This window comes from Phytophthora sojae, assembly GCF_000149755.1.
Source record: "Phytophthora sojae unplaced genomic scaffold PHYSOscaffold_9, whole genome shotgun sequence".
NCBI classification, from domain to species: Eukaryota; Oomycota; class Peronosporomycetes; order Peronosporales; family Peronosporaceae; genus Phytophthora; species Phytophthora sojae.
In genome coordinates, this window is record NW_009258123.1 from 2140984 (window position 1) to 2168215 (window position 27232).

Consider the following 27232-nt stretch of genomic DNA (forward strand, 5'->3'; position numbering starts at 1 on the left):
CTTGGACGCCCCAGAGTCGATCAAGATTCTCAAGGGATGCTCGTATCCCGGTACACTCGCGTGCACCACAAGCAGCCCACCGCGGCCCTTCTCCGCTTCGAGAGTACAGACACTCTCAGGGGCTAAGTCCCCATGGTGTGCGCCACCCGCACGCCTCTCATGAAGACTTAGTGTTTCCCCAGTAGGGCGCCCCGCCCCTACTGGTGTCCGGCGTTCCCCTGGTTCCTGGGGCGCGGCTTCTGCCAGCGACCCCTAGAGCCAAAGGGCTTCGAAGAGAACTTCTTCAGTCCTCCCGCGGGACAAGCACGTTTCATGTGCCCAAGCTTGCCACAGCCGTAGCAGCGAATGTCGCTCTGCTCGGCCATGCCCAGATCGATGGGAACCGGCCCGTTGATCGCTCCATTGCCGGAGTTACCATTAGGCGCACCGCCAGAGGCAGGGTTGCTCTGCCATACCGTGGCTGGGGTACGAGCCTGCTTGTGGCTGTACCCCTCCTGGAGGGCAATCTGAATCGCCTCCTCCATAGTGTTTGCTTGCACAAGGAACAGTTGCGTGCGGGCAGGACCGACACGCAGACCGTCCATGAACACGGTCACCTTGATGTGTTTAGGCAGGGGGTTCCCCACCAAAGAGGCAGTGAGCACTCGCATCTCCTGGATGTACTCATGCAGCTCGCGTCTTCCTTGTTTGCAGGCGAGGAAGCGCGAACGCTGGCGGTACTCGTAGTTCGCCGGAAGAAACGCGGCCCGCAGCTGCTCGCACAGCTGGGAGCATGATGCAAAGCATCCAGGCGTCGTCGCTTCGCGCGTATACGCCCAACTCTTAGCGCGACCACTAAGGTTGGAGAGCGCAAAGGCGACACGGAGTCGCTCGTCCGAGACGAGAGCCGCGTCCATCGCGAGCTCAACCTCTCGAACCCAGAAGTGAAGGTTTTCTCCTTCCTTCCCTTCGAAGGGGTGAACCTTCAGCCGCAGGGGCTTCGGTTGCACCGGCTTCGGCGCGGCCGCAGTGGCCTGCAGCCCTTGAACGTGGGCGATGAGCCCTCGCTCGTAGGTGTCGAACGCGTTGATACGCTCAACCTGCTCAGCCGGCGTCGCCGCCGCTAAGCTACGCAGGGCATCTGTCCCAAAGATACCTGCCATCTTACGAACGGACTCGTACTGCGAGTCGTCCAGATGGGGAAACTCCGTACGATCCATCTTGGCTCACTCGATGAGACCACATACGATTCAGGTAGTCCAATCTACCCGCGTAGGCGTAGGATTGACTACAAGTGCTACCAAGTGTGATGGGGCACACAGCACTTCTTAACAGAGGAAGCAGGAGTATACAAACTCCAAGTGAACAGCCGTTCACGTGTCCCTGGTCTGAAGGGGACGACTTGACTTGAAAAGCGGTAGATCTAAGACTGAATGTATTTATAGGTTGGTACAGATTTGGCCTGCATACAAATCCTAAGTTCCCTATAGTTTGTGTCATACAAAATGTATCTGTTGGCTCTGAGGCCACTTGGGTCACTATCCAGGGGAGTGACCGATGTAGCCATCCCGGAATAGTGACAGGGTCACTATTCTATGTAACCCCGTTACACTGGTGATCGTTATGAAATTCTTATCGCTGCCGAACCACCAGATATGCATCCAGGGGGCTAGCCGCGGAGCTGGTAGACAGGAAGTGGTCACGTAGTGTCGGATACGGACCATGCGAGCGTGTTCGGCGCGTTTCCTCTCCTCACCAAGGCGCCGTCGCAGATCTTTGACAGCATCCAGCATTCGCTGACGGGTCTCCAACATCATGCATAACACCACCAGCTGCCTGGGGTCAGTCATGTGGACGCGGTGCCGGCGCACAGGGAGGCGTCGACGTTCTGCCGGGTGTGCGGAAGTGATTGAACGAGAGTTCGCGGCTTTTCGTATCGAAAGATATCGAGATTATTTTGTGATATTTGTCCAGATCTAATGTGCCTCATTTCTGTGTCATACAATCTCCCATATAGTTTTAATGAACGGGACACATTGAGTCGACCAGACTAACCGTTTAATGCAGGTTTTGGACGTCGGAATTTTGACCGAAAATTTAATGCGGATAAAACTTATAAAACTGTTATTAAAGGGGGCATCAAACCGACCGTGATTAAACCGTTTTATGTAGGTTTTGGAAGGCGCCCAATGGTCTATGAGCTTATAATGGGGCACCGAAAGGATCAAATCCTGGAATGGGAAACCGAAAGTCACCTCGGAAGTTAAAGGATACCCGCATCTGTGGCTTCTTGCTGGACGAGTACATCGAAACCACAGGCACCAATCTGTATGCTGGGTTCGTGACTGCGATGCCGAAGCTGGTCGAAATTTCAGATGAAGTTGAAGAATCCGCTGCCGACAATACTCCTCCCCCTGCAGTAGTTGTTCGGCGTAGCGGTAGTGTAACATCCCCGTTGAGGTAGAAGCGCAACTGAGGAACGGCCAAGTCCTGGTCGATGGTGCAGCCGATAGTGTCACCAGCTCGAAAACTTGGCACTCCCGACTTTGAAACCCCATTAGCATGTAGCATACCCATGTCAAGACCGCCATCAGCCTGCCAAGTTACACCGTAGCTGCGTCCATCATCGCTTGGCGAAATCCCCGGCACCACAGACCCAGTGTCATGTTGTTTAGACACTTTACTACTTGGAGAAGAGGGTAAGGAGCTTGCGTCGGGCTCTGCCGCTGCCGCGTTTGAGCCACGAGGTACCTCCCATCCAATCAGCAGGCTTTCACCGTCTCCGCCAAAGACATCAATGGTCACCTCAAACATCCACTTGCCTGACTCTCCTTGACGTCGCTCCTTCGTCGCGTGTACAGTGCAGTATCGTTGCGAGGCTTCCAGTTGCAACACACAGTCTTCAGCCGCGAAGCTCACGTATTGCTCGATATCCGTACTATCCATCTTCACGCAAGCAAATTCTCGACGCCGAGTGAACTCCTGCGATAGAATATCTTGAAAATCTTCCAGAGCCGCAGCAAAGCGATCAAACTCAGCGTCGAGGATCACAGTCTGAGAATCGTCATCTTGATCCTGGCCAATTTGGTTGTCGGACGTGTACGCAGTCTCGTAGTTGGAAGCCTTACCGGTAAGTTTCTTGGCAACAGCGTACCGGCGTGCAGCTCGAAGTCGATCGTTTGTGAGCCCCGCTAGGAACCTCCCGAACTCGATTCTCCGAGTGTGAAGTTCGCGCGTCACCAAATCCTGGTGGAGGAAGCTCGCTCCGAAGGTGGCAACCTCTCGAAGGTCCTTGGTTGTCGCCTCCTTGAGCATTGCGAGTATTGTCGTCTCCGCTACCATTTTGCTGGTCAGTTCGCGGCGAAGTACAAATTGCGGGAGCTTGTTCTCTTCGCTGATGTAGCGCACCAGTGCACGTCTCAACGGATCTGCATGCAAGTCTTCCGCGAGAATGAGCAGACGCAGGAGATACTCACTCGTGCCGAAGATCCGCTCCACCTGCAGGGACGTATTCATGATGAGGCGCTCAAGTCCGTGCCATCCATTGCTGTCACACTTTTTCTGGAGTGCCATCACTTCTCGCTGCATGATCTTCACCTTCTCGCTCAGCACAGTCTTCTGTTCCTCATATTTAGCGTTGATCTTCGCGCGTTCATGGTTCAGTAGGGCTGCATGCATCTGACGAATATGCTGGAGATCGGCCTCAAGCGTCTTCTCCAATTGATTTTGAATGGTCTCGAGCTCTTGTACCTGCATCTGCTCGAGCCTCTCCGCTTGCTTGAGTCGCAAAGTCTCGAAGATCGATCGAAGTTGCTGCGAGAACTGCTGCTTGATGCGGTTCGCCTCCACTTGCTGCTGTCTTTGAAGCGCCAATCGCTCAACAAGTTGCGGGTCCTTCGCGTAGAGAATGAGACGATCAAAGATCGGCTGCTCGAAGTGGTTGAAGACCGAGATGGAGTCGTAGCGAGGTGCCGTGTCCGTGATTATCAGCTTCTCGTTCAGCGTCTGCGCCGCGTACAACGTGAAGGCCTGGTGCGACGCCGTTGTTTCGCCTTCCACCTGACGCCGGAACAAGTCGTCGATCACCTTGCAGCAACGACGGAGCTCCGCTCTCGAGACCGAGCGCGAGTATTTGGGGAAGTTCCGACCGGACACTTCCACCGCCAGCATCTCAGACGCCTCTTGCTGGTACTTGTCGAGGTCGTACATCATCTGGAAGAGTTGGGTCTCGCACGACGTCCTCGTGCTCTCGAGGAGAGGCTGGTACTCCGGTAAAATCCCTGATCCTGCGTTGGTCGTGTACTGAGCTTCCTTGGCGATACTAACAGCTTTCAGGTACAAAACGAACAAAGCTCGGAACTCGGGCGCCTGCAGTTTCTGGAGTCTCGCTTCCAACTCTTGCGAGTCTCTCGTGACGCTAAACTCTCGCTGGAAGGCAGCGGAGAGTCCCGTCACGTCCAGCTTCGGATGAAAGCACCGTAGCTTCACGAGCAGAAGGTCTTCGGATACCGTGACGAAGTCTTCGGCGCTGAAGAGCTCCTCCACATCGCTGTCGCTTTCGTCGCTGTCCCAGTCGTAGAAGATGTCAGCCGGTGGGAACGAGGAGATAGAAGGAGCCAGGGAAGCTCGTGACTGGAACATCGCGTCGAGCTCGCGTTCCGAGTTGGTTGACGCTGTGTATGTTGAATTCTGCTCAAGCGTCGTTCTGGTGACGGTTTCTTGGACGATTCATCTCTTGCTATTCCTTCAGTAGACATCACGTAAATTGCCATGCCGATTGCCTTAAGCATACTACAGAATTATAGCACCAGTGCATGGAACCCTTGCGCTAGTATGGCACTGGCATCGAGGCGATGCAGGCTGTCAGCCCCCATACACAAGCACTTTCATGGTGGGGGGGGGGGGCGTTGAACCGTTTCTTGATCGAAAGTGCTCGCTATTTCCGTGGGTTCTGATGACACCGTGGTTGCATTTATCCAAAGACAAGACTTCGTTGGTCCCCGTCTCGCTGTCGCATTCACCTGCGCTAGAACTTGGACTGTACTGCGTGATTTGAGTCCGATGAACCAAGAAGATGTGGAGGTCTTCTCCAAGGAGACCTTCTTGACGTCGATCAAGCGGATCTCAGAGTCCGGTGCAGGCAACCGGAATGCGCAGAACTCCAACACAATCGTCATCGAGGAAGCGCCAGCGTACGACTCCCAGTCTTACCTTTTGCAACTTGTCGTGGTCTCACGTTTGATCGTTTCTTGTACTTCATGATCGCAGCATGGCATTAGTTCGTGAGAAGCACGCACAGCTTCACGATGTTGTTGGCTCTTTATCCGAGAAAATCAGCGCAGTGCTGGCTCGACAGGAGCGAGATTTCTTGGCTGCGTATCGAGCGCACATGTACAACGTCCAGAAGGAGCTGCACGAAATGCGTGAGAAAATTCACCGGAACGAGACTGTGGAGAACAAGTCCGAGAAGATCAAGAAGATCGAAGACGAGCGCGACTGGTACCGGAAGGAGGCGCTGCGACTGGATGCCTTCACGACAACAATGACGAAAGACCTCAAGTACATGAAAGAAAACTTGGAGGCGATCGAAGAGGACCGGAACTGGCTCGAGAAGCAGCTCAAGGCGTGCAAAAAGCAGAATAAACTGCTTCGTGCCGAACTTGATGTTCGTCTCGCCGTGCCTGGAAACAATTCTGGGTCGGATTCTGGTGGAGTCTTCCCTCCTTTCGACACACAGAGTAGGTCAGGCTCCAAAATGCAAAAGCATCGAAGCTCGCAAGATCCGATATCCGCCGCAGCACCAACAGTAGGAGCTCATGGTTTACCCCATTTGAATCTGGACGTTGCTTCAACGGGGCAGGCGGCGATGTTGGCAGAAGAGCGAGAGGAAAAACTCAAAAAGCAGATCCACGCCTTGAAACGGGAGCTGCAGCATAAATCAAACGAGCTCACAACGATCAAAAGGCAGCAACGCCTGCTGAGGCGAGATGGGGGTACCGGACAATCGCTTCTTGAGCGGTTTTTCCTGCAATGTGTTGACTCGGTGAAGGAGGAAGTGGGTCGAAGACGCGATTGTGGGCCAAACTCCCTAGTTGATAGGAAGGGGGCAGCACAACGGGGTGCACGCTTGCCAGCACCCGGGGACAAACCTCGCCAACCAAGATTCGACGTTGAGCTGGATGACTTCACACCAAATGACCGCGTACGACTAATCGAACGTTTGTTAGCTCACGACGAGGTGCTCACCTTCCTGTACAATCACCTGTTCCCGTCTGAGAAAGCTTCAGCAGTTAACATGGATAGGCTGGAAATCAGCTGGAGCTCGCAGCCATCCGGACGTGGCGCACAAAGAGATGAAATTCCATTCCCGGTACTGCAGGCTTCAGCGAGTCTTCCCGATACATCAAGTTCATTTGCGAGTTTCGAAGCCACCAGCAGCGGCAAGAGGTCGAATCCAGAAGGACAGTCTGAGTCTGGACAGAGCGACGTAATCGAAGAGGGAAATCGAGCGACGACGCCTGTGGGGAGTGGGGCCGCTGCAGTGTCAGCAGTTCGAAGTGGATCCCTGTCGCTGGACCTTTTCACCAAGGAATACTTGAAATCAGTGTAAGTCTCTCCATGATTCTCCTTTCGTAGCTGCAAACTCACCTCTTCGCCTTCGCTTGTTTCATCCAGCAAACCAGCATTCAATGAATAACAACCACACTCCGCATGAATACACCGTCACCCGCACATCTGTTATTCATGAATTGTTTTCTATGTATCAACAACGCTCACCCGCCCACACTGCTTGTGAACTCAAGCCGATGGAAGTGAATCGGAGTTAGTTCGTTCTGCCCGTTCAGGACAACCTGCTTAAAAGTACTGTCCTCACGAGCGGCAAGCTCGTTAAAGGTTCCCTGCTCCACCACACGGCCATCCGAGATCACGGCTGTGCGGTCAGCGCTCTTGATAGTCGATAGTCTGTGTGCCACCAGAATAACCGTACGGCCCTGCTTAGCGCGGTCCACGGCATCTTGCACAAGTCTCTCACTCTCTGGGTCCAGAGCTGACGTAGCCTCATCAAGGATGAGGATCTTGGGGCGCTTTACCAGCGCACGAGCAATGGCTACGCGCTGCTTCTGGCCACCCGAAAGAGCTTGGCCACGCTCACCAACAATCGTGTCGTATCCGTTAGGGAAAGACATGATGAAATCGTGAGCGTTCGCAGTCTTTGCTGCGTGGATAACATCCTCCAGTGTCGCTTCCTGGCCCTCAGAGCAGCCGTAGGCAATGTTATCCCTGATTGAGCACGCAAAAAGTGGCGGTTCCTGAGGAACCGCACCCATAAGACCGCGCAGCTCCGCCGGGTTGAGAGTCGAAATGTCTGCTCCATCCAAAGTGATCTTTCCGCCGCAGCCAACCTGGTCCAACTCGTAGAAACGTGCAAGAAGTGACGTGACCGAAGACTTACCACAGCCGCTCGGACCAACAAGCGCCGCGAACGCGAGGACTTGGTCGACATGGACTTGGACGTTTTCGCTCTCGTTTTGGCCGTCTTCGCTTTGCAGCTCTTGCAGTTCGTCGGGGGTTCCATGCCCTGCATAGAGTACCAGGAGGGCGGAAGCGCGAGCTCTCCCTTGCACACACTGCACGCGCGTTGCTCATACTTCTTTCTTTGGCGACGTAGGACTCGCAGTACACCTCACGGCCCTTCCAGTGCGCTTCGGTGAAGTCACTGTGCAGCACAGTCGTGATCCCACCACACAACGGACAGCTACACGTCATCGACTTGTTGGCAGCCTTCTTGGTCGAGTCTCCATCGGATGTTCGTTCGGCTGTGTCAGCAACCTTGGGTTACTCTCGATCCTGACTTCGAGGATCTCGCTGGCATTAGCCGGAGAGCTTTGCATTACACTCGTGCGTCACGAGGAGGGTGGCAATCCCAGCGTCCGACAAGTTGCCGCAACCAAATTCGTCTCTCTGCTTCGAGTGGATCTGCGGGCCCGTGAAGATGCATTCAACGCCCTGAAGATCCACCACCATCAGCTGTCCGTACGTCTTTTGCCACGTGAAGTGGCTGAATGCTTGCGCAGTCTCACTTAGATTCAGCCCGTCATCGTTGATCCAGCCGTTGTTGTTGTTGTACTCACCCTCGACGTACGGCTCAGTCGTGAACATGAACATCGACGAGCTCTATCCTGCCTTGGCCGGATTCTTAATCTCATACCAACACGTGAAGATAAACCCACGGCATTCTCGACCTTCTCCGAAAGCGAAAACTCGGTAGCTAATTGTTTAGCTACGATTTGCATCTCCACATCGTTCTGAAGTTTCCTCAAAAGACTGACAGTTGCAGCCTTTCCGCAGTAGAACTTCGCCACAAAGTAAACACACACACAGTCATGAAGTACATCACATGGGCAGCGCGCATCGCACCTTTCGCGAAGCACTTAGGCAGGACCGGATTGTCGTTTATTGCTGAGTGTGCTTCAGGTCCAAGCGCTTCCAATCGATGACCTCATTGGGTCTGAGGTGGAGTGAATGGCGAACAGCATCAAGTTTCGGAGATCGATCAACTTCGCTCCAGTCAAGATTTTTTTGTCTTCATCATCTTCCAGTACGTGTGGCAAGCGAGTTGTAAGTCGACCAGTCGGGCCATAGTGGTGGTAGCTGGAAACTCCGAATGCAACTTTCGAGTAGGAGATCACACTTCTTCCTTTGCTCCACCCTAAGGTGCGCGACCAGTTTACCTACTAAAAGATATCGAATTGGGAACTTTGTTTGGTTTGTTTCTTACAGAAGCATAAATAACACGGAAAGAAAAAAAAACTTGATATTTACCACATCGAATGCGACTCGAGGCACGCGCTCAACCGAACGGGGCCCCACCTTCACGCAACAAACTACTACATACCAGCTTCAGCCATCCCACCGGCGGCGGCCTGGCCCGCCACGCCGCCAAACTGGCCACCAGCTCCAAATCGCCCTTGGCCTCCAAGACCCGCGAGTACCCCAGCTCCGAATCCGCCGCCATTCATGCCTCCGAGGCCTCCAAGACCACCAAAGCCACCAGCACCGGCACCAGCGCCAAAGCGTCCTCCGAAGCCGCCCAGTTGGCCGCCGAGGCCGCCTGCTGCTCCAAAGGGACCAGCTCCTCCAAGTCCACCAGCTCCTCCAAGTCCACCAGCTCCTCCAAGTCCACCAGCTCCTCCAAGTCCACCAGCTCCGCCAAGACCACCGGCTCCAGCTCCAGCACCACCAAATCCGCCGACACCAGCTGCACCCGCAGCAGCGCCTCCGTTGCGGGACGTCGGCCCGGAAATGCCTGGCGTCGTCGGCGCAGGAGTCACAGGACCACCGTTGCCCAGACCCGTCGTACCCGCGACGCCTCTCGCCCCAGCACCAATGCCCCTGGCGCCATTCATCAACCCAGTTGTGGTCGTGCCGGCCTGGCCAAGTGCAGCAGCGCCATCTCCGAATCCAGCGCTGGGCTGTCCGAAGCCGCCAGCACCTCCAACTCCACCCCCGCCCAGCTGACCGAAGCCACCAGCACCGACACCTCCGACACCCGCGAGACCTCCGCTGAATCCATTGCTAGCACCGCCGCCAAGACCGCCCATTGCGCCGCCCATGCCACCGAGAGCGTTGCCTGCGCCAAATTGCTCGCGGTCACGAGGCATTCGCCCCATGCGCATCGGACCGCGCGGACCTTGGGCTAGAGCGCCGCCGTTGAGCAAGGCGAGCACAGCAATTGCGAGTGTAAGTCGAGTCGCCATGACGGTGGAGAGAGGAGCGTTCTTGGTTTGGTTTGCTGTGGGGTGGTGATCACCGCGAATGTCGGGAGAACACTTGATGCTGAGGTCGAAATTGGAAAGTGAGAGTTCTGCAGGTCGGCATCAACCCCTTCAGCACTAAGATTTAGTTTGGGGTAGGAAGCCATCCACCGTTCAATCCAGGAAGACATGCTGATCGGAACCTCCGAGTCTCTCGTCTGACTACCTCCACATCATCTTCCTTAATTAAGAGCGACACCCGACACAAAACGACCCGACCGCCCATGTATCAAACGCTACTTCCGGTGACTTCTTTCCCTGTGGAAGCCATCGCTGTGGCAAAACAGCGTACACAAGCCCAGCTAATGGAAGAAACCAAGCCTGCCCTGGACGCACGGTTTTAAGAAATACCACAATGCTAACCAATACATTGTGCACAAATAATCATCACGGCAAGTGAACAATTGATCACTCACGGATGTGACGTGTTGCACCTTGAGGCAAGTATAACACGGTAGACTGGGAGCTGGAACTCCCACCAAGAACAACGTGTATTACTGGTTCCTTGGGATGCTAATTGAGAACTGATACTAATCTACTGCCTGCCCTTACCTGCCATTGCTGGCAGCCCAGGAAAGCCAGGCAGCCAATCCCAAGCCCGATCATGGGTATCCAGTAGTGGCGCCTAGTTAAGCTTTGCTAGGATACAGGTTGTGGATTCGCCAACCACCACAACGGAATGGATTCGTTCTACGAGATAATACCATGGTATTCACCTTCTACACCGAGCAATCCACAGAGGAGGACTTTGTTCGCTCGATGGGAATACACTCAGGAAATCCAACTTACACGGAATCTTGGAAGTAGCGTCCACGCAACAGCCTCCCACAGCGAAATTCCCGCGCGCCCCAACAACCTCCTAGGTGTCGATCACTCGAGTGTGCAGCGAGAATTCCTTCGCAAACGTTTATGTCAGGAGGGTAGTCCTGAGGAAACTAAAGACGTCTAAAGGACGCGCAGGGATTCGATCTCCAGCTCCAAGTCCGCCTGTGCCTCTGAACTATCGACGCCGTACAACAGTGTAGATATCAAGCGGCTATCGTTTAGAGAGTTTCGACGAGGTACTAGACAGTATTAGAGTTGACAATCAAGCTTCACGGGCCAATTCAGTGACCATTTCATGAAGCCAGTACTACATAGTAGTACCAGTCAAAGTCGGATCTTTACGGCATCCGCGACGTAGGAAACGTAAACTTGAGAGTGAGGCCTTCTTGCCTTGAATATTTTGTTCGTTAGAATCCCTGCCTACAGGTCCTACTCAAATGTAGTTGCACGAAGAGGAAAGACACACCCTTGAGCGCCGCCGCTCCGATAACGGGGCGATTCAGCCAGAGTTTTGGCAGCCAACTTGACTTTATCTTCCGCCCTCACTCCTGCTGCACGTGCCCTCGTGCAGAACTGTCCACTTGTTACCGCTATTGCAGTTCTCATGGTCGAACACGCACCGATTCTCGTACGTGACGCCGTTGCTTGCGCAAATGAGTGGGGCATTCTCGGGGCATGGAAGCCGGTCACAGGCGGAGGAGCTATCATCGGCGGAGATGCCGACGATCACGAGCGAGGCGAGTACAAAGACGGCAGCGAACTTCATGGTGGAGTACTTCGCGACGGGGGCTTGACTGGCTTCTTGCAAATTTGAAACTGATCAAACCCAACTTTTTTCGGCTTCTGCAGCTCCTGCCGACCAGGCACGCAACACATTCACTATGATTCCGATTGGGATGGGAAGAACTGAAAGGGTGAGTTCCGTGCTAAATGTTTGGCTGACGATATCAAATAGTAACGGTAATTAGGTTTTAGGGCTGAAGCCCGCAGACCACAATCACACACGCAAAGTACGCATACGCTTCCACGCCACCGCCCGGGGCGGGACACCGCCTCGAGAGCTAGAGCCCCCATGGCCATTGCTCGAGTCATTTGGTGGGCGAAACCGATTGCTGGTGACAATCGGTTTCGCTAGGTATAAAGTAACCATAGTGCCCTGAGCTAAAATCTTGGGGCAGCTGGGGCAAAAAATAATGGATTGTGATTGGCCGAGAAGTTATCCTACTTGACTTGTAACACCCCCTAACGAGTACGCCGTCGCATGTGAGTTCGAACCACGCCAGCACACATGTTACATGTGTAGTGTGACATGTATGCCGAAATTTCTACAACGATTGTACAGTACAAATCTCCTCGTACGATGCTACATGTATGCATTCGGGATTGGTAGTGCAAAGCTGTAGCTGATCGAGACCGGGGTGCGAACAAACACCTTTTGGGGTGACAGCAAAACGAGGAGACCGGGGTGCCAACAAACACTTTTTGGGGTCAAAACAAAACGAAATGGGGCGCCAGCAAAACCAAGCGTGCGCCAGCGAAATAAAACCGCCGTTTTGGGGCGCCAGCAAACAGATTTCCGGGCGTCAGCAAAATGGATTTGCTTTTGGTGCGCAACCGGGGCAAGCCCCGAGAGCATAATCGCGCCAGTATCCTAAATGATGATTTGCTCGAATGAGTCGAATTATTCTGCATACCCATACCAGGTTAAATCGACCGAGTCGACTTATAGTGCATTCCCAATTAGGGTTTCCTCGACACTGTCGAGTTAAAGTGCATTTTCCAGTGCTGCTGCTTCATCTTCAACTTCACTGCAGTTCCAATGTAGTTTTTTTTCGGTTGAGCCGGCGTATCGTGCATTATTAGTCGCGACATTCCAACGAGGGTCAGCTCACGATGGATTGCTGGATAACTTAGCATTTCAACTCTATGCGGGTTGATGAAACGGACTAGTTCGCACAGGTTTACAAAATCGCCACTTGAAAAAACGATTTACTCATTAACCAACACTCCCTTTTCACAAATATTGTATAAATGAAAGTCAACAGGTGTATGCGAAGTTTTAATAGGACGGAGTTATGGCGTAGTTGCTGTAACAAGTATTACCAGCTTGATATGTATGAAGCCTACCACACCACGAAGAAGGGGAGTCGAAACCCAAAAACGAAAACAATTATCCGGTTAACGCATAAAAAAAGTAGCATGAAGAGTAAGTAAGTAAGTCTAAGTTTACCGCGCGAGAGTTTTTTCTCTTTAACAAAGCATTAATGCATCTGACGTAGATCGAGTTCGCGATGAACTCAGCCGCACGTTGCATTTCTCGGCAGAGTTGAAGAAATAGTATATAATATTACTTAGGGTATTATTCAAATCACTGACAATTGAGTAAATTTGCAGGATAATTTCCAGTTCATGAAACCACTGGCACAGCCAAACCACCGCTGCTATTGCTCGAACAGTGAACATATCGTCGTAGGTTACGATTAAGCAGGCATTCACACTCTTTGATAAGAGCTAAAATATCTATATACTCACCTTTTGGCTTTGTACGGTCATATTTGTTTTGTAAGTATTTTGCAATACGCCTTGGCGAAGGCTGCAAATGACGTGGTTGCCCGACTGATCGATGCGTACATCATTATGGATCAACTGTATGAAGGCACTCACAATTAATATAGCGGGCCACAACATCATTTATTTCATCTTCAAAATCATCTAACACTTGATCTAGCTACTGCGGTAGCCGTCATTGCCTCAATTCCATTGTATTAGTATCGTGCAAGCCAACCTAGAGGAATGATCTAGACTACTGCACTTGGATCGTGGATATATATATATATATATATATATATATATATATATATATATTAAGAAGCAACATCGAACAGTTCTGTGATCTTCTAACGTAGATCATGATTGACTTGGATTAATGGAAATATTGCAGTAGACACGCCAGTATTTGTACGTTGTGCAAGTTCACTGATATACCTACCGGCACTGTGCCGAGGCAATTTAATGTGTCCAAGATGTTATGTAAACCGCGCTAGCTTGCTTATTCTGTTTAGTTTTTTTATATTTCAAGATTTTTTAGGAGCAGCGAACCTCTAGTTATGGCATGTAAAACTAGCAGATACACGTGGCGCCTTAGCTGCACTTACGAATTAAATGTTGCTTCTACGACAACATTAAGCTCGTGCACCCGACAGTATACCACCACAATAGCGACTATATTTTTATCCGGTTATCGGTAGCACGTTGCAGTATGCAGGTCGATAGAGCTACCAGACACATCTTCCTAATGGTGAAGACGTTAGCCCCCTGAGCAGCGAGTTGTACTATGGCATGTCATGGCAGTGGTTAAGACCCACATATTGATGCGAAGCTTCATACACATATATGCCGACACTACCTAGCTGTACCACAAATGCTTCTGTATGAACACATACGAGGGGATACACTGAGTTATTATACCGGATTCGCATTACCTCGCGCCGAGTTATTTAGAGCCTATCTCACAACCTCAGTCACGCATCGATTTATCCGGCATTTGGCAGCTTCATGTCTACAGATGTGGCCTACAGCTAGACCGGCCGGCCGACTTAACTATAAATATGATACTTCAATTGAGCAGGATATCAATCTAGCAAACTCAAGAAGCTCAACCGGCGCTTCCTCGTCTATCTCCACGCTCGACTTCATATGAATATTGTCGACTTAACCTGCATCTTGAATGCAGATTTACTCGACAATGTCGACTTAACCTGCATTGTGAATGCAAGTTTGCTTGACCGGTTGGCTTAATATCAATACGCCCGACGTAACTGACATCTTAGATGCCAGCTTAGATTTTTTTACATTGAACGTAGTGCGAAACACATGCAACTGGCGGTGAATGCATAACTGGGGGCAGTTGCTGTAAGAGGGGTTATGTACGCCTGTGTTCGTATTTTGCTGGCGCCCTGTTTTGTTTTTTGCTGGCGCTATTGAGGACGCGTTACTTTTACCAAACGATACAGTAGCTACACCACCACAAATCTGTGGCAGCACCACAAAGCTCGGGAAAACACCAAACAGTGCCGTGAATACACCATAGATTTGCTAAATAGGGGCATATATTGGGAATCCCTTGGCTTACTTTTTGGGAGGGATTTTCCAGGTTCGACTCAGCAAGAAAATGACCAAAATATAAGCTAAAACTGGGTAGGGGGGTGTCGGACCTTGCTCAACAAATACATCGTACTTAGAGAAAAATCAACACGATGCAGCCCCCTTCCCGGTGTGGTGGCGAAGCCGAGAGGGCGAAGCAGGAAGGGCTACGTCTCGGGCGCGCTTGAGCAGCATCTGCACCGCAACCACCCGCAGTAGCGTGGGCGCCCTCGATGGTATCTCGGAGGTGGCGTTGGTGGCCGCTAGGTGCGGGCTAGCGAATTAGGCACGCGACGGCAGCACAATAGGCAACACGCATGCTACCGATCTCATAGCTGCTACAGATGCCCTCGCAGACAGCTTGGAGGGCGCCCCACTGCCTTCGAGACGGCGCCTGTTGCGCACACACGCACGGACAGTCCTTGTACTTAAGTATATGCATACCCGCGCCCGCCTGCGGCTATGGCATGGTGAACCAGAGCTACGCTTCATCGAGGCGAGCTCGCGGCACTCCGATCCAAGGCCCGAAGGTGTCGGGGGCAAAGTATGCTTTCGCAATGTCGAACTTGAACTTCGAAATAAGCAGCTCATTTCACAAATAAGCCACTTAGTGCCTTAATTCGGAAATGAGCAGAAAATATCCCAAAAAGTAAGCACCGTTTTTGCCAGGTTCGACCCACCTAATGTGTGCGTAACTTGCGACACGCTGCACATGTAGTACATGAGTCCGGGTCGCCAGTGTACCAACTTTGGACCATAAACAACCTTCTTTGGGACAATGGCAACCTAAAAAAGACGAGAACAACCAAAAGAGCTGGAAAGTGATCGTCAACAACCACTTTTTCGATCACTAGCAACCTGTCCTTTCTACTGCCCTTTCTCCAGGTTCCTGCGCTAAGCCGGGCGCCTGCGAATGGCCGCTACACAAACTGCATGTACATGTACTTGAGCTCAGTATAGCTTTGCCTGGTTCAAATTCAAAATAACTCGCGCGCGTTAAAATGGTCCAGATGCTTCAGAATAACCCGCGCGAGTTAATTTGAATTAAATTACTCGCGCGACATCATAAAGTAAGTTGTATTAATAGACTCCGGTTGCGCATGCGTATAGGCAGCTATTAGGAGTTGTTATAATGTGGCGTCATGCGAGGTACGGAGCTGATATGAGGCCAATTATACTGTTTTAAATTGAAATGGTACGTACTAGAGTATACTGTACTGTGAGTTTAGTAAAGGGTAATTCATGCATTATACGTGAGCATTTCGGAGTTCAACCCAAGCACGGTTGCCACAAAGCAATCCGTGTGAACAAATGCATACATTTAGTTTGTCTTAGGATGCCAGGCACCGCAATGTATCACAACATACCCAGATTGTCCCTTACATGTGAGTATATGCCGATTGAGTGAGTAAAACATTTTAGTAAGGTTCGCACCAGTTCCTGCCTCTAAGCCACCGGATAGCCGCTTCCTCTGTTGAGATGGTAGTGGTTGTGTATGGTTACGACGCATTTTTTGATTTTATCTGTGTGGAGCATTTATACAGAACTTGCAGCTCTACTCAGAGATTCGATAATATATCGAGAGTAGTTCGGAAGGTATCACCTCGTATTCTAGCGCCTCGTGCTGAACCACCTAAGCGTCCGTTATGCTACTCAGCTAGCGTGGATACCTTGCATGCTAAAGTATATAATGGGTCTTCTGGCATATTTCAAGTGGCAACGTATAACCCTCAAAAATACTCAGGGAAATTTATCAGGCTTAAGAATTTCAGCGAGCCAACCAGCATACTTAAGTATTTTGTTTTGGAAATAAGGTATATAGAGTTCACTTACACTAGTAAACGAGTATCCATAGCCATAACGCTCACTGCCTCGATGTTTATGTGTTTAGGCAAGTTTTCACAAGTGACAATCAGCACAATGGTCCGCATTGGGGTTTCAAACCACGAACCATTTCGCACTGCATACTTTTAAATAAAGGCGTTAGGACTCAACCAACCTCTCTATAACTACTATTCCTAGGCGCGTTGAGGTGCAACTACAACGTCTGAACTTGGAGCAATATGTATGTGTGCACTACGATGCGAAAATTCGCTGGGAATTGTAGCTATATAGTGACCGACGGGTAAATATTAAAGGCGCACACCCTTGCTGTGAGTGGCATTTGAGCTAACTGTAAGTCGTGTGACTTTCCAGTCAAAAACGCTTGCTCAAGTAGTATATCCTACCTCTTCAATACGAGCTTTCCACAATAACTTCACTAAAACAGACTTGTTAGCCCCCTCATGAACGTTATTGCTCGTTGTGCAGTTACATCGTAGCCGACGTTATAGATCAAATTTGGAATTTGAATTTGTTGGGCGTTAGACGGCTATCTACCACTACCATTACGATGCACCGGTGTAGCCTCACCAACAGTCCACATGCCTCGAGGACGCGAGTCTGCGGTAGTGGTCCACGAAATTATAGTCCACAATCTAACTCGCTAAGAACGATGTCTGTTGGTTCATTGCTATTTACTTGTGCAGTTAGTTGACTATAGTCTCTGTACACTCGATGTCCCTCGTTCTTATTCGAATCCAACACTCTCTGGGGTAATGAGCATTGTTGGTACCATTCTTGCAAGTTTTTACAGGATTGAATGTTAACGGTATTTCACCCAGTCACACAGCTTCGTTGAAATATCTAAGTCCATTTTCTCACTTCACCAACCTGATCATTTAGCAACTTTCGAGCTTGACGCATGTAGCTGTTATGAATCAAACTAACTCGAGCAGTTTTGAATCCACTGCTCATATTAACTCGCGCGAGTTGTTTGAATCCACTACTTCATATTAACTCGCGCGAGTTATTTTGAAGTAGACATTAATCATTCTTAGAGGTCAATAGGCATGTCGGCACGCGGTTGGCACCGTCCTGTTCGCTGCTCAGCTCGCCGCCACCTGTAGACAATGCCTGCGTCCTTTTGGGATACCGCGTTGGTTTTGGTGTTGGTGGACCGCGACACGAACTTGCGATATGCAATGTAATACACCGCACAGAAAAGCAACCACTTTTAAGTACAGAACCGAGTAGTACAGCGCGCGAGTTAATATGATGTAGTGGATTCAAAACAACTCGCGCGAGTTAATATGAGCAGTGGATTCAAAACTGCTCGAGTTAGTTTGATTCATAACAGCTACATGCGTCAAGCTCGAAAGTTGCTAAATGATCAGGTTGGTGAAGTGAGAAAATGGACTTAGATATTTCAACGAAGCTGTGTGACTGGGTGAAATACCGTTAACATTCAATCCTGTAAAAACTTGCAAGAATGGTACCAACAATGCTCATTACCCCAGAGAGTGTTGGATTCGAATAAGAACGAGGGACATCGAGTGTACAGAGACTATAGTCAACTAACTGCACAAGTAAATAGCAATGAACCAACAGACATCGTTCTTAGCGAGTTAGATTGTGGACTATAATTTCGTGGACCACTACCGCAGACTCGCGTCCTCGAGGCATGTGGACTGTTGGTGAGGCTACACCGGTGCATCGTAATGGTAGTGGTAGATAGCCGTCTAACGCCCAACAAATTCAAATTCCAAATTTGATCTATAACGTCGGCTACGATGTAACTGCACAACGAGCAATAACGTTCATGAGGGGGCTAACAAGTCTGTTTTAGTGAAGTTATTGTGGAAAGCTCGTATTGAAGAGGTAGGATATACTACTTGAGCAAGCGTTTTTGACTGGAAAGTCACACGACTTACAGTTAGCTCAAATGCCACTCACAGCAAGGGTGTGCGCCTTTAATATTTACCCGTCGGTCACTATATAGCTACAATTCCCAGCGAATTTTCGCATCGTAGTGCACACATACATATTGCTCCAAGTTCAGACGTTGTAGTTGCACCTCAACGCGCCTAGGAATAGTAGTTATAGAGAGGTTGGTTGAGTCCTAACGCCTTTATTTAAAAGTATGCAGTGCGAAATGGTTCGTGGTTTGAAACCCCAATGCGGACCATTGTGCTGATTGTCACTTGTGAAAACTTGCCTAAACACATAAACATCGAGGCAGTGAGCGTTATGGCTATGGATACTCGTTTACTAGTGTAAGTGAACTCTATATACCTTATTTCCAAAACAAAATACTTAAGTATGCTGGTTGGCTCGCTGAAATTCTTAAGCCTGATAAATTTCCCTGAGTATTTTTGAGGGTTATACGTTGCCACTTGAAATATGCCAGAAGACCCATTATATACTTTAGCATGCAAGGTATCCACGCTAGCTGAGTAGCATAACGGACGCTTAGGTGGTTCAGCACGAGGCGCTAGAATACGAGGTGATACCTTCCGAACTACTCTCGATATATTATCGAATCTCTGAGTAGAGCTGCAAGTTCTGTATAAATGCTCCACACAGATAAAATCAAAAAATGCGTCGTAACCATACACAACCACTACCATCTCAACAGAGGAAGCGGCTATCCGGTGGCTTAGAGGCAGGAACTGGTGCGAACCTTACTAAAATGTTTTACTCACTCAATCGGCATATACTCACATGTAAGGGACAATCTGGGTATGTTGTGATACATTGCGGTGCCTGGCATCCTAAGACAAACTAAATGTATGCATTTGTTCACACGGATTGCTTTGTGGCAACCGTGCTTGGGTTGAACTCCGAAATGCTCACGTATAATGCATGAATTACCCTTTACTAAACTCACAGTACAGTATACTCTAGTACGTACCATTTCAATTTAAAACAGTATAATTGGCCTCATATCAGCTCCGTACCTCGCATGACGCCACATTATAACAACTCCTAATAGCTGCCTATACGCATGCGCAACCGGAGTCTATTAATACAACTTACTTTATGATGTCGCGCGAGTAATTTAATTCAAATTAACTCGCGCGGGTTATTCTGAAGCATCTGGACCATTTTAACGCGCGCGAGTTATTTTGAATTTGAACCAGGCAAAGCTATACTGAGCTCAAGTACATGTACATGCAGTTTGTGTAGCGGCCATTCGCAGGCGCCCGGCTTAGCGCAGGAACCTGGAGAAAGGGCAGTAGAAAGGACAGGTTGCTAGTGATCGAAAAAGTGGTTGTTGACGATCACTTTCCAGCTCTTTTGGTTGTTCTCGTCTTTTTTAGGTTGCCATTGTCCCAAAGAAGGTTGTTTATGGTCCAAAGTTGGTACACTGGCGACCCGGACTCATGTACTACATGTGCAGCGTGTCGCAAGTTACGCACACATTAGGTGGGTCGAACCTGGCAAAAACGGTGCTTACTTTTTGGGATATTTTCTGCTCATTTCCGAATTAAGGCACTAAGTGGCTTATTTGTGAAATGAGCTGCTTATTTCGAAGTTCAAGTTCGACATTGCGAAAGCATACTTTGCCCCCGACACCTTCGGGCCTTGGATCGGAGTGCCGCGAGCTCGCCTCGATGAAGCGTAGCTCTGGTTCACCATGCCATAGCCGCAGGCGGGCGCGGGTATGCATATACTTAAGTACAAGGACTGTCCGTGCGTGTGTGCGCAACAGGCGCCGTCTCGAAGGCAGTGGGGCGCCCTCCAAGCTGTCTGCGAGGGCATCTGTAGCAGCTATGAGATCGGTAGCATGCGTGTTGCCTATTGTGCTGCCGTCGCGTGCCTAATTCGCTAGCCCGCACCTAGCGGCCACCAACGCCACCTCCGAGATACCATCGAGGGCGCCCACGCTACTGCGGGTGGTTGCGGTGCAGATGCTGCTCAAGCGCGCCCGAGACGTAGCCCTTCCTGCTTCGCCCTCTCGGCTTCGCCACCACACCGGGAAGGGGGCTGCATCGTGTTGATTTTTCTCTAAGTACGATGTATTTGTTGAGCAAGGTCCGACACCCCCCTACCCAGTTTTAGCTTATATTTTGGTCATTTTCTTGCTGAGTCGAACCTGGAAAATCCCTCCCAAAAAGTAAGCCAAGGGATTCCCAATATATGCCCCTATTTAGCAAATCTATGGTGTATTCACGGCACTGTTTGGTGTTTTCCCGAGCTTTGTGGTGCTGCCACAGATTTGTGGTGGTGTAGCTACTGTATCGTTTGGTAAAAGTAACGCGTCCTCAATAGCGCCAGCAAAAAACAAAACAGGGCGCCAGCAAAATACGAACACAGGCGTACATAACCCCTCTTACAGCAACTGCCCCCAGTTATGCATTCACCGCCAGTTGCATGTGTTTCGCACTACGTTCAATGTAAAAAAATCTAAGCTGGCATCTAAGATGTCAGTTACGTCGGGCGTATTGATATTAAGCCAACCGGTCAAGCAAACTTGCATTCACAATGCAGGTTAAGTCGACATTGTCGAGTAAATCTGCATTCAAGATGCAGGTTAAGTCGACAATATTCATATGAAGTCGAGCGTGGAGATAGACGAGGAAGCGCCGGTTGAGCTTCTTGAGTTTGCTAGATTGATATCCTGCTCAATTGAAGTATCATATTTATAGTTAAGTCGGCCGGCCGGTCTAGCTGTAGGCCACATCTGTAGACATGAAGCCGCCAAATGCCGGATAAATCGATGCGTGACTGAGGTTGTGAGATAGGCTCTAAATAACTCGGCGCGAGGTAATGCGAATCCGGTATAATAACTCAGTGTATCCCCTCGTATGTGTTCATACAGAAGCATTTGTGGTACAGCTAGGTAGTGTCGGCATATATGTGTATGAAGCTTCGCATCAATATGTGGGTCTTAACCACTGCCATGACATGCCATAGTACAACTCGCTGCTCAGGGGGCTAACGTCTTCACCATTAGGAAGATGTGTCTGGTAGCTCTATCGACCTGCATACTGCAACGTGCTACCGATAACCGGATAAAAATATAGTCGCTATTGTGGTGGTATACTGTCGGGTGCACGAGCTTAATGTTGTCGTAGAAGCAACATTTAATTCGTAAGTGCAGCTAAGGCGCCACGTGTATCTGCTAGTTTTACATGCCATAACTAGAGGTTCGCTGCTCCTAAAAAATCTTGAAATATAAAAAAACTAAACAGAATAAGCAAGCTAGCGCGGTTTACATAACATCTTGGACACATTAAATTGCCTCGGCACAGTGCCGGTAGGTATATCAGTGAACTTGCACAACGTACAAATACTGGCGTGTCTACTGCAATATTTCCATTAATCCAAGTCAATCATGATCTACGTTAGAAGATCACAGAACTGTTCGATGTTGCTTCTTAATATATATATATATATATATATATATATATATATATATATATATATCCACGATCCAAGTGCAGTAGTCTAGATCATTCCTCTAGGTTGGCTTGCACGATACTAATACAATGGAATTGAGGCAATGACGGCTACCGCAGTAGCTAGATCAAGTGTTAGATGATTTTGAAGATGAAATAAATGATGTTGTGGCCCGCTATATTAATTGTGAGTGCCTTCATACAGTTGATCCATAATGATGTACGCATCGATCAGTCGGGCAACCACGTCATTTGCAGCCTTCGCCAAGGCGTATTGCAAAATACTTACAAAACAAATATGACCGTACAAAGCCAAAAGGTGAGTATATAGATATTTTAGCTCTTATCAAAGAGTGTGAATGCCTGCTTAATCGTAACCTACGACGATATGTTCACTGTTCGAGCAATAGCAGCGGTGGTTTGGCTGTGCCAGTGGTTTCATGAACTGGAAATTATCCTGCAAATTTACTCAATTGTCAGTGATTTGAATAATACCCTAAGTAATATTATATACTATTTCTTCAACTCTGCCGAGAAATGCAACGTGCGGCTGAGTTCATCGCGAACTCGATCTACGTCAGATGCATTAATGCTTTGTTAAAGAGAAAAAACTCTCGCGCGGTAAACTTAGACTTACTTACTTACTCTTCATGCTACTTTTTTTATGCGTTAACCGGATAATTGTTTTCGTTTTTGGGTTTCGACTCCCCTTCTTCGTGGTGTGGTAGGCTTCATACATATCAAGCTGGTAATACTTGTTACAGCAACTACGCCATAACTCCGTCCTATTAAAACTTCGCATACACCTGTTGACTTTCATTTATACAATATTTGTGAAAAGGGAGTGTTGGTTAATGAGTAAATCGTTTTTTCAAGTGGCGATTTTGTAAACCTGTGCGAACTAGTCCGTTTCATCAACCCGCATAGAGTTGAAATGCTAAGTTATCCAGCAATCCATCGTGAGCTGACCCTCGTTGGAATGTCGCGACTAATAATGCACGATACGCCGGCTCAACCGAAAAAAAACTACATTGGAACTGCAGTGAAGTTGAAGATGAAGCAGCAGCACTGGAAAATGCACTTTAACTCGACAGTGTCGAGTAAACCCTAATTGGGAATGCACTATAAGTCGACTCGGTCGATTTAACCTGGTATGGGTATGCAGAATAATTCGACTCATTCGAGCAAATCATCATTTAGGATACTGGCGCGATTATGCTCTCGGGGCTTGCCCCGGTTGCGCACCAAAAGCAAATCCATTTTGCTGACGCCCGGAAATCTGTTTGCTGGCGCCCCAAAACGGCGGTTTTATTTCGCTGGCGCACGCTTGGTTTTGCTGGCGCCCCATTTCGTTTTGTTTTGACCCCAAAAAGTGTTTGTTGGCACCCCGGTCTCCTCGTTTTGCTGTCACCCCAAAAGGTGTTTGTTCGCACCCCGGTCTCGATCAGCTACAGCTTTGCACTACCAATCCCGAATGCATACATGTAGCATCGTACGAGGAGATTTGTACTGTACAATCGTTGTAGAAATTTCGGCATACATGTCACACTACACATGTAACATGTGTGCTGGCGTGGTTCGAACTCACATGCGACGGCGTACTCGTTAGGGGGTGTTACAAGTCAAGTAGGATAACTTCTCGGCCAATCACAATCCATTATTTTTTGCCCCAGCTGCCCCAAGATTTTAGCTCAGGGCACTATGGTTACTTTATACCTAGCGAAACCGATTGTCACCAGCAATCGGTTTCGCCCACCAAATGACTCGAGCAATGGCCATGGGGGCTCTAGCTCTCGAGGCGGTGTCCCGCCCCGGGCGGTGGCGTGGAAGCGTATGCGTACTTTGCGTGTGTGATTGTGGTCTGCGGGCTTCAGCCCTAAAACCTAATTACCGTTACTATTTGATATCGTCAGCCAAACATTTAGCACGGAACTCACCCTTTCAGTTCTTCCCATCCCAATCGGAATCATAGTGAATGTGTTGCGTGCCTGGTCGGCAGGAGCTGCAGAAGCCGAAAAAAGTTGGGTTTGATCAGTTTCAAATTTGCAAGAAGCCAGTCAAGCCCCCGTCGCGAAGTACTCCACCATGAAGTTCGCTGCCGTCTTTGTACTCGCCTCGCTCGTGATCGTCGGCATCTCCGCCGATGATAGCTCCTCCGCCTGTGACCGGCTTCCATGCCCCGAGAATGCCCCACTCATTTGCGCAAGCAACGGCGTCACGTACGAGAATCGGTGCGTGTTCGACCATGAGAACTGCAATAGCGGTAACAAGTGGACAGTTCTGCACGAGGGCACGTGCAGCAGGAGTGAGGGCGGAAGATAAAGTCAAGTTGGCTGCCAAAACTCTGGCTGAATCGCCCCGTTATCGGAGCGGCGGCGCTCAAGGGTGTGTCTTTCCTCTTCGTGCAACTACATTTGAGTAGGACCTGTAGGCAGGGATTCTAACGAACAAAATATTCAAGGCAAGAAGGCCTCACTCTCAAGTTTACGTTTCCTACGTCGCGGATGCCGTAAAGATCCGACTTTGACTGGTACTACTATGTAGTACTGGCTTCATGAAATGGTCACTGAATTGGCCCGTGAAGCTTGATTGTCAACTCTAATACTGTCTAGTACCTCGTCGAAACTCTCTAAACGATAGCCGCTTGATATCTACACTGTTGTACGGCGTCGATAGTTCAGAGGCACAGGCGGACTTGGAGCTGGAGATCGAATCCCTGCGCGTCCTTTAGACGTCTTTAGTTTCCTCAGGACTACCCTCCTGACATAAACGTTTGCGAAGGAATTCTCGCTGCACACTCGAGTGATCGACACCTAGGAGGTTGTTGGGGCGCGCGGGAATTTCGCTGTGGGAGGCTGTTGCGTGGACGCTACTTCCAAGATTCCGTGTAAGTTGGATTTCCTGAGTGTATTCCCATCGAGCGAACAAAGTCCTCCTCTGTGGATTGCTCGGTGTAGAAGGTGAATACCATGGTATTATCTCGTAGAACGAATCCATTCCGTTGTGGTGGTTGGCGAATCCACAACCTGTATCCTAGCAAAGCTTAACTAGGCGCCACTACTGGATACCCATGATCGGGCTTGGGATTGGCTGCCTGGCTTTCCTGGGCTGCCAGCAATGGCAGGTAAGGGCAGGCAGTAGATTAGTATCAGTTCTCAATTAGCATCCCAAGGAACCAGTAATACACGTTGTTCTTGGTGGGAGTTCCAGCTCCCAGTCTACCGTGTTATACTTGCCTCAAGGTGCAACACGTCACATCCGTGAGTGATCAATTGTTCACTTGCCGTGATGATTATTTGTGCACAATGTATTGGTTAGCATTGTGGTATTTCTTAAAACCGTGCGTCCAGGGCAGGCTTGGTTTCTTCCATTAGCTGGGCTTGTGTACGCTGTTTTGCCACAGCGATGGCTTCCACAGGGAAAGAAGTCACCGGAAGTAGCGTTTGATACATGGGCGGTCGGGTCGTTTTGTGTCGGGTGTCGCTCTTAATTAAGGAAGATGATGTGGAGGTAGTCAGACGAGAGACTCGGAGGTTCCGATCAGCATGTCTTCCTGGATTGAACGGTGGATGGCTTCCTACCCCAAACTAAATCTTAGTGCTGAAGGGGTTGATGCCGACCTGCAGAACTCTCACTTTCCAATTTCGACCTCAGCATCAAGTGTTCTCCCGACATTCGCGGTGATCACCACCCCACAGCAAACCAAACCAAGAACGCTCCTCTCTCCACCGTCATGGCGACTCGACTTACACTCGCAATTGCTGTGCTCGCCTTGCTCAACGGCGGCGCTCTAGCCCAAGGTCCGCGCGGTCCGATGCGCATGGGGCGAATGCCTCGTGACCGCGAGCAATTTGGCGCAGGCAACGCTCTCGGTGGCATGGGCGGCGCAATGGGCGGTCTTGGCGGCGGTGCTAGCAATGGATTCAGCGGAGGTCTCGCGGGTGTCGGAGGTGTCGGTGCTGGTGGCTTCGGTCAGCTGGGCGGGGGTGGAGTTGGAGGTGCTGGCGGCTTCGGACAGCCCAGCGCTGGATTCGGAGATGGCGCTGCTGCACTTGGCCAGGCCGGCACGACCACAACTGGGTTGATGAATGGCGCCAGGGGCATTGGTGCTGGGGCGAGAGGCGTCGCGGGTACGACGGGTCTGGGCAACGGTGGTCCTGTGACTCCTGCGCCGACGACGCCAGGCATTTCCGGGCCGACGTCCCGCAACGGAGGCGCTGCTGCGGGTGCAGCTGGTGTCGGCGGATTTGGTGGTGCTGGAGCTGGAGCCGGTGGTCTTGGCGGAGCTGGTGGACTTGGAGGAGCTGGTGGACTTGGAGGAGCTGGTGGACTTGGAGGAGCTGGTGGACTTGGAGGAGCTGGTGGACTTGGAGGAGCTGGTCCCTTTGGAGCAGCAGGCGGCCTCGGCGGCCAACTGGGCGGCTTCGGAGGACGCTTTGGCGCTGGTGCCGGTGCTGGTGGCTTTGGTGGTCTTGGAGGCCTCGGAGGCATGAATGGCGGCGGATTCGGAGCTGGGGTACTCGCGGGTCTTGGAGGCCAAGGGCGATTTGGAGCTGGTGGCCAGTTTGGCGGCGTGGCGGGCCAGGCCGCCGCCGGTGGGATGGCTGAAGCTGGTATGTAGTAGTTTGTTGCGTGAAGGTGGGGCCCCGTTCGGTTGAGCGCGTGCCTCGAGTCGCATTCGATGTGGTAAATATCAAGTTTTTTTTTCTTTCCGTGTTATTTATGCTTCTGTAAGAAACAAACCAAACAAAGTTCCCAATTCGATATCTTTTAGTAGGTAAACTGGTCGCGCACCTTAGGGTGGAGCAAAGGAAGAAGTGTGATCTCCTACTCGAAAGTTGCATTCGGAGTTTCCAGCTACCACCACTATGGCCCGACTGGTCGACTTACAACTCGCTTGCCACACGTACTGGAAGATGATGAAGACAAAAAAATCTTGACTGGAGCGAAGTTGATCGATCTCCGAAACTTGATGCTGTTCGCCATTCACTCCACCTCAGACCCAATGAGGTCATCGATTGGAAGCGCTTGGACCTGAAGCACACTCAGCAATAAACGACAATCCGGTCCTGCCTAAGTGCTTCGCGAAAGGTGCGATGCGCGCTGCCCATGTGATGTACTTCATGACTGTGTGTGTGTTTACTTTGTGGCGAAGTTCTACTGCGGAAAGGCTGCAACTGTCAGTCTTTTGAGGAAACTTCAGAACGATGTGGAGATGCAAATCGTAGCTAAACAATTAGCTACCGA

The 27232-nt window shown here is 50.2% G+C and overlaps 9 protein-coding genes across 9 annotated transcripts; 3 read left to right on the top strand and 6 right to left on the bottom strand.

Annotated features, from left to right (window-relative positions):
* Positions 1-1517: 1517 nt before the first annotated feature.
* On the bottom strand, positions 1518-1829 carry PHYSODRAFT_522153 (hypothetical protein; the record flags this gene model as incomplete). Its single annotated transcript, XM_009536619.1, has 1 exon — positions 1518-1829. One exon carries the CDS (start codon positions 1827-1829, stop codon positions 1518-1520), a length of 312 nt encoding a protein of 103 aa, XP_009534914.1.
* Positions 1830-2181: 352 nt separating this feature from the next.
* On the bottom strand, positions 2182-4620 carry PHYSODRAFT_260565 (hypothetical protein; the record flags this gene model as incomplete). The annotated part of the gene is made up of 1 exon (XM_009536620.1): positions 2182-4620. One exon carries the CDS (start codon positions 4618-4620, stop codon positions 2182-2184), a length of 2439 nt encoding a protein of 812 aa, XP_009534915.1.
* A 420-nt stretch (positions 4621-5040) lies between these two features.
* Positions 5041-6589, top strand: PHYSODRAFT_522896 (hypothetical protein; the record flags this gene model as incomplete). The annotated part of the gene is made up of 5 exons (XM_009536621.1): positions 5041-5171; positions 5248-5428; positions 5540-6038; positions 6114-6386; positions 6531-6589. 5 exons carry the CDS (start codon positions 5041-5043, stop codon positions 6587-6589), a joined length of 1143 nt encoding a protein of 380 aa, XP_009534916.1.
* A 163-nt stretch (positions 6590-6752) lies between these two features.
* PHYSODRAFT_522864 (hypothetical protein) lies at positions 6753-7307 on the bottom strand (the record flags this gene model as incomplete). Its single annotated transcript, XM_009536622.1, has 1 exon — positions 6753-7307. One exon carries the CDS (start codon positions 7305-7307, stop codon positions 6753-6755), a length of 555 nt encoding a protein of 184 aa, XP_009534917.1.
* A 544-nt stretch (positions 7308-7851) lies between these two features.
* On the bottom strand, positions 7852-8139 carry PHYSODRAFT_521853 (hypothetical protein; the record flags this gene model as incomplete). The annotated part of the gene is made up of 1 exon (XM_009536623.1): positions 7852-8139. The coding sequence occupies one exon, from the start codon at positions 8137-8139 to the stop codon at positions 7852-7854; it is 288 nt and encodes a 95-aa protein (XP_009534918.1).
* A 311-nt stretch (positions 8140-8450) lies between these two features.
* Positions 8451-9737, bottom strand: PHYSODRAFT_305353 (hypothetical protein; the record flags this gene model as incomplete). Its single annotated transcript, XM_009536624.1, has 2 exons — positions 8451-8689; positions 9218-9737. The coding sequence occupies 2 exons, from the start codon at positions 9735-9737 to the stop codon at positions 8451-8453; spliced, it is 759 nt and encodes a 252-aa protein (XP_009534919.1).
* Positions 9738-11148: 1411 nt separating this feature from the next.
* Positions 11149-11385, bottom strand: PHYSODRAFT_522348 (hypothetical protein; the record flags this gene model as incomplete). Its single annotated transcript, XM_009536625.1, has 1 exon — positions 11149-11385. The coding sequence occupies one exon, from the start codon at positions 11383-11385 to the stop codon at positions 11149-11151; it is 237 nt and encodes a 78-aa protein (XP_009534920.1).
* A 12685-nt stretch (positions 11386-24070) lies between these two features.
* On the top strand, positions 24071-24307 carry PHYSODRAFT_523109 (hypothetical protein; the record flags this gene model as incomplete). The annotated part of the gene is made up of 1 exon (XM_009536626.1): positions 24071-24307. One exon carries the CDS (start codon positions 24071-24073, stop codon positions 24305-24307), a length of 237 nt encoding a protein of 78 aa, XP_009534921.1.
* A 1411-nt stretch (positions 24308-25718) lies between these two features.
* PHYSODRAFT_305356 (hypothetical protein) lies at positions 25719-27023 on the top strand (the record flags this gene model as incomplete). Its single annotated transcript, XM_009536627.1, has 2 exons — positions 25719-26274; positions 26785-27023. 2 exons carry the CDS (start codon positions 25719-25721, stop codon positions 27021-27023), a joined length of 795 nt encoding a protein of 264 aa, XP_009534922.1.
* Between the last annotated feature and the right edge of the window lie 209 nt (positions 27024-27232).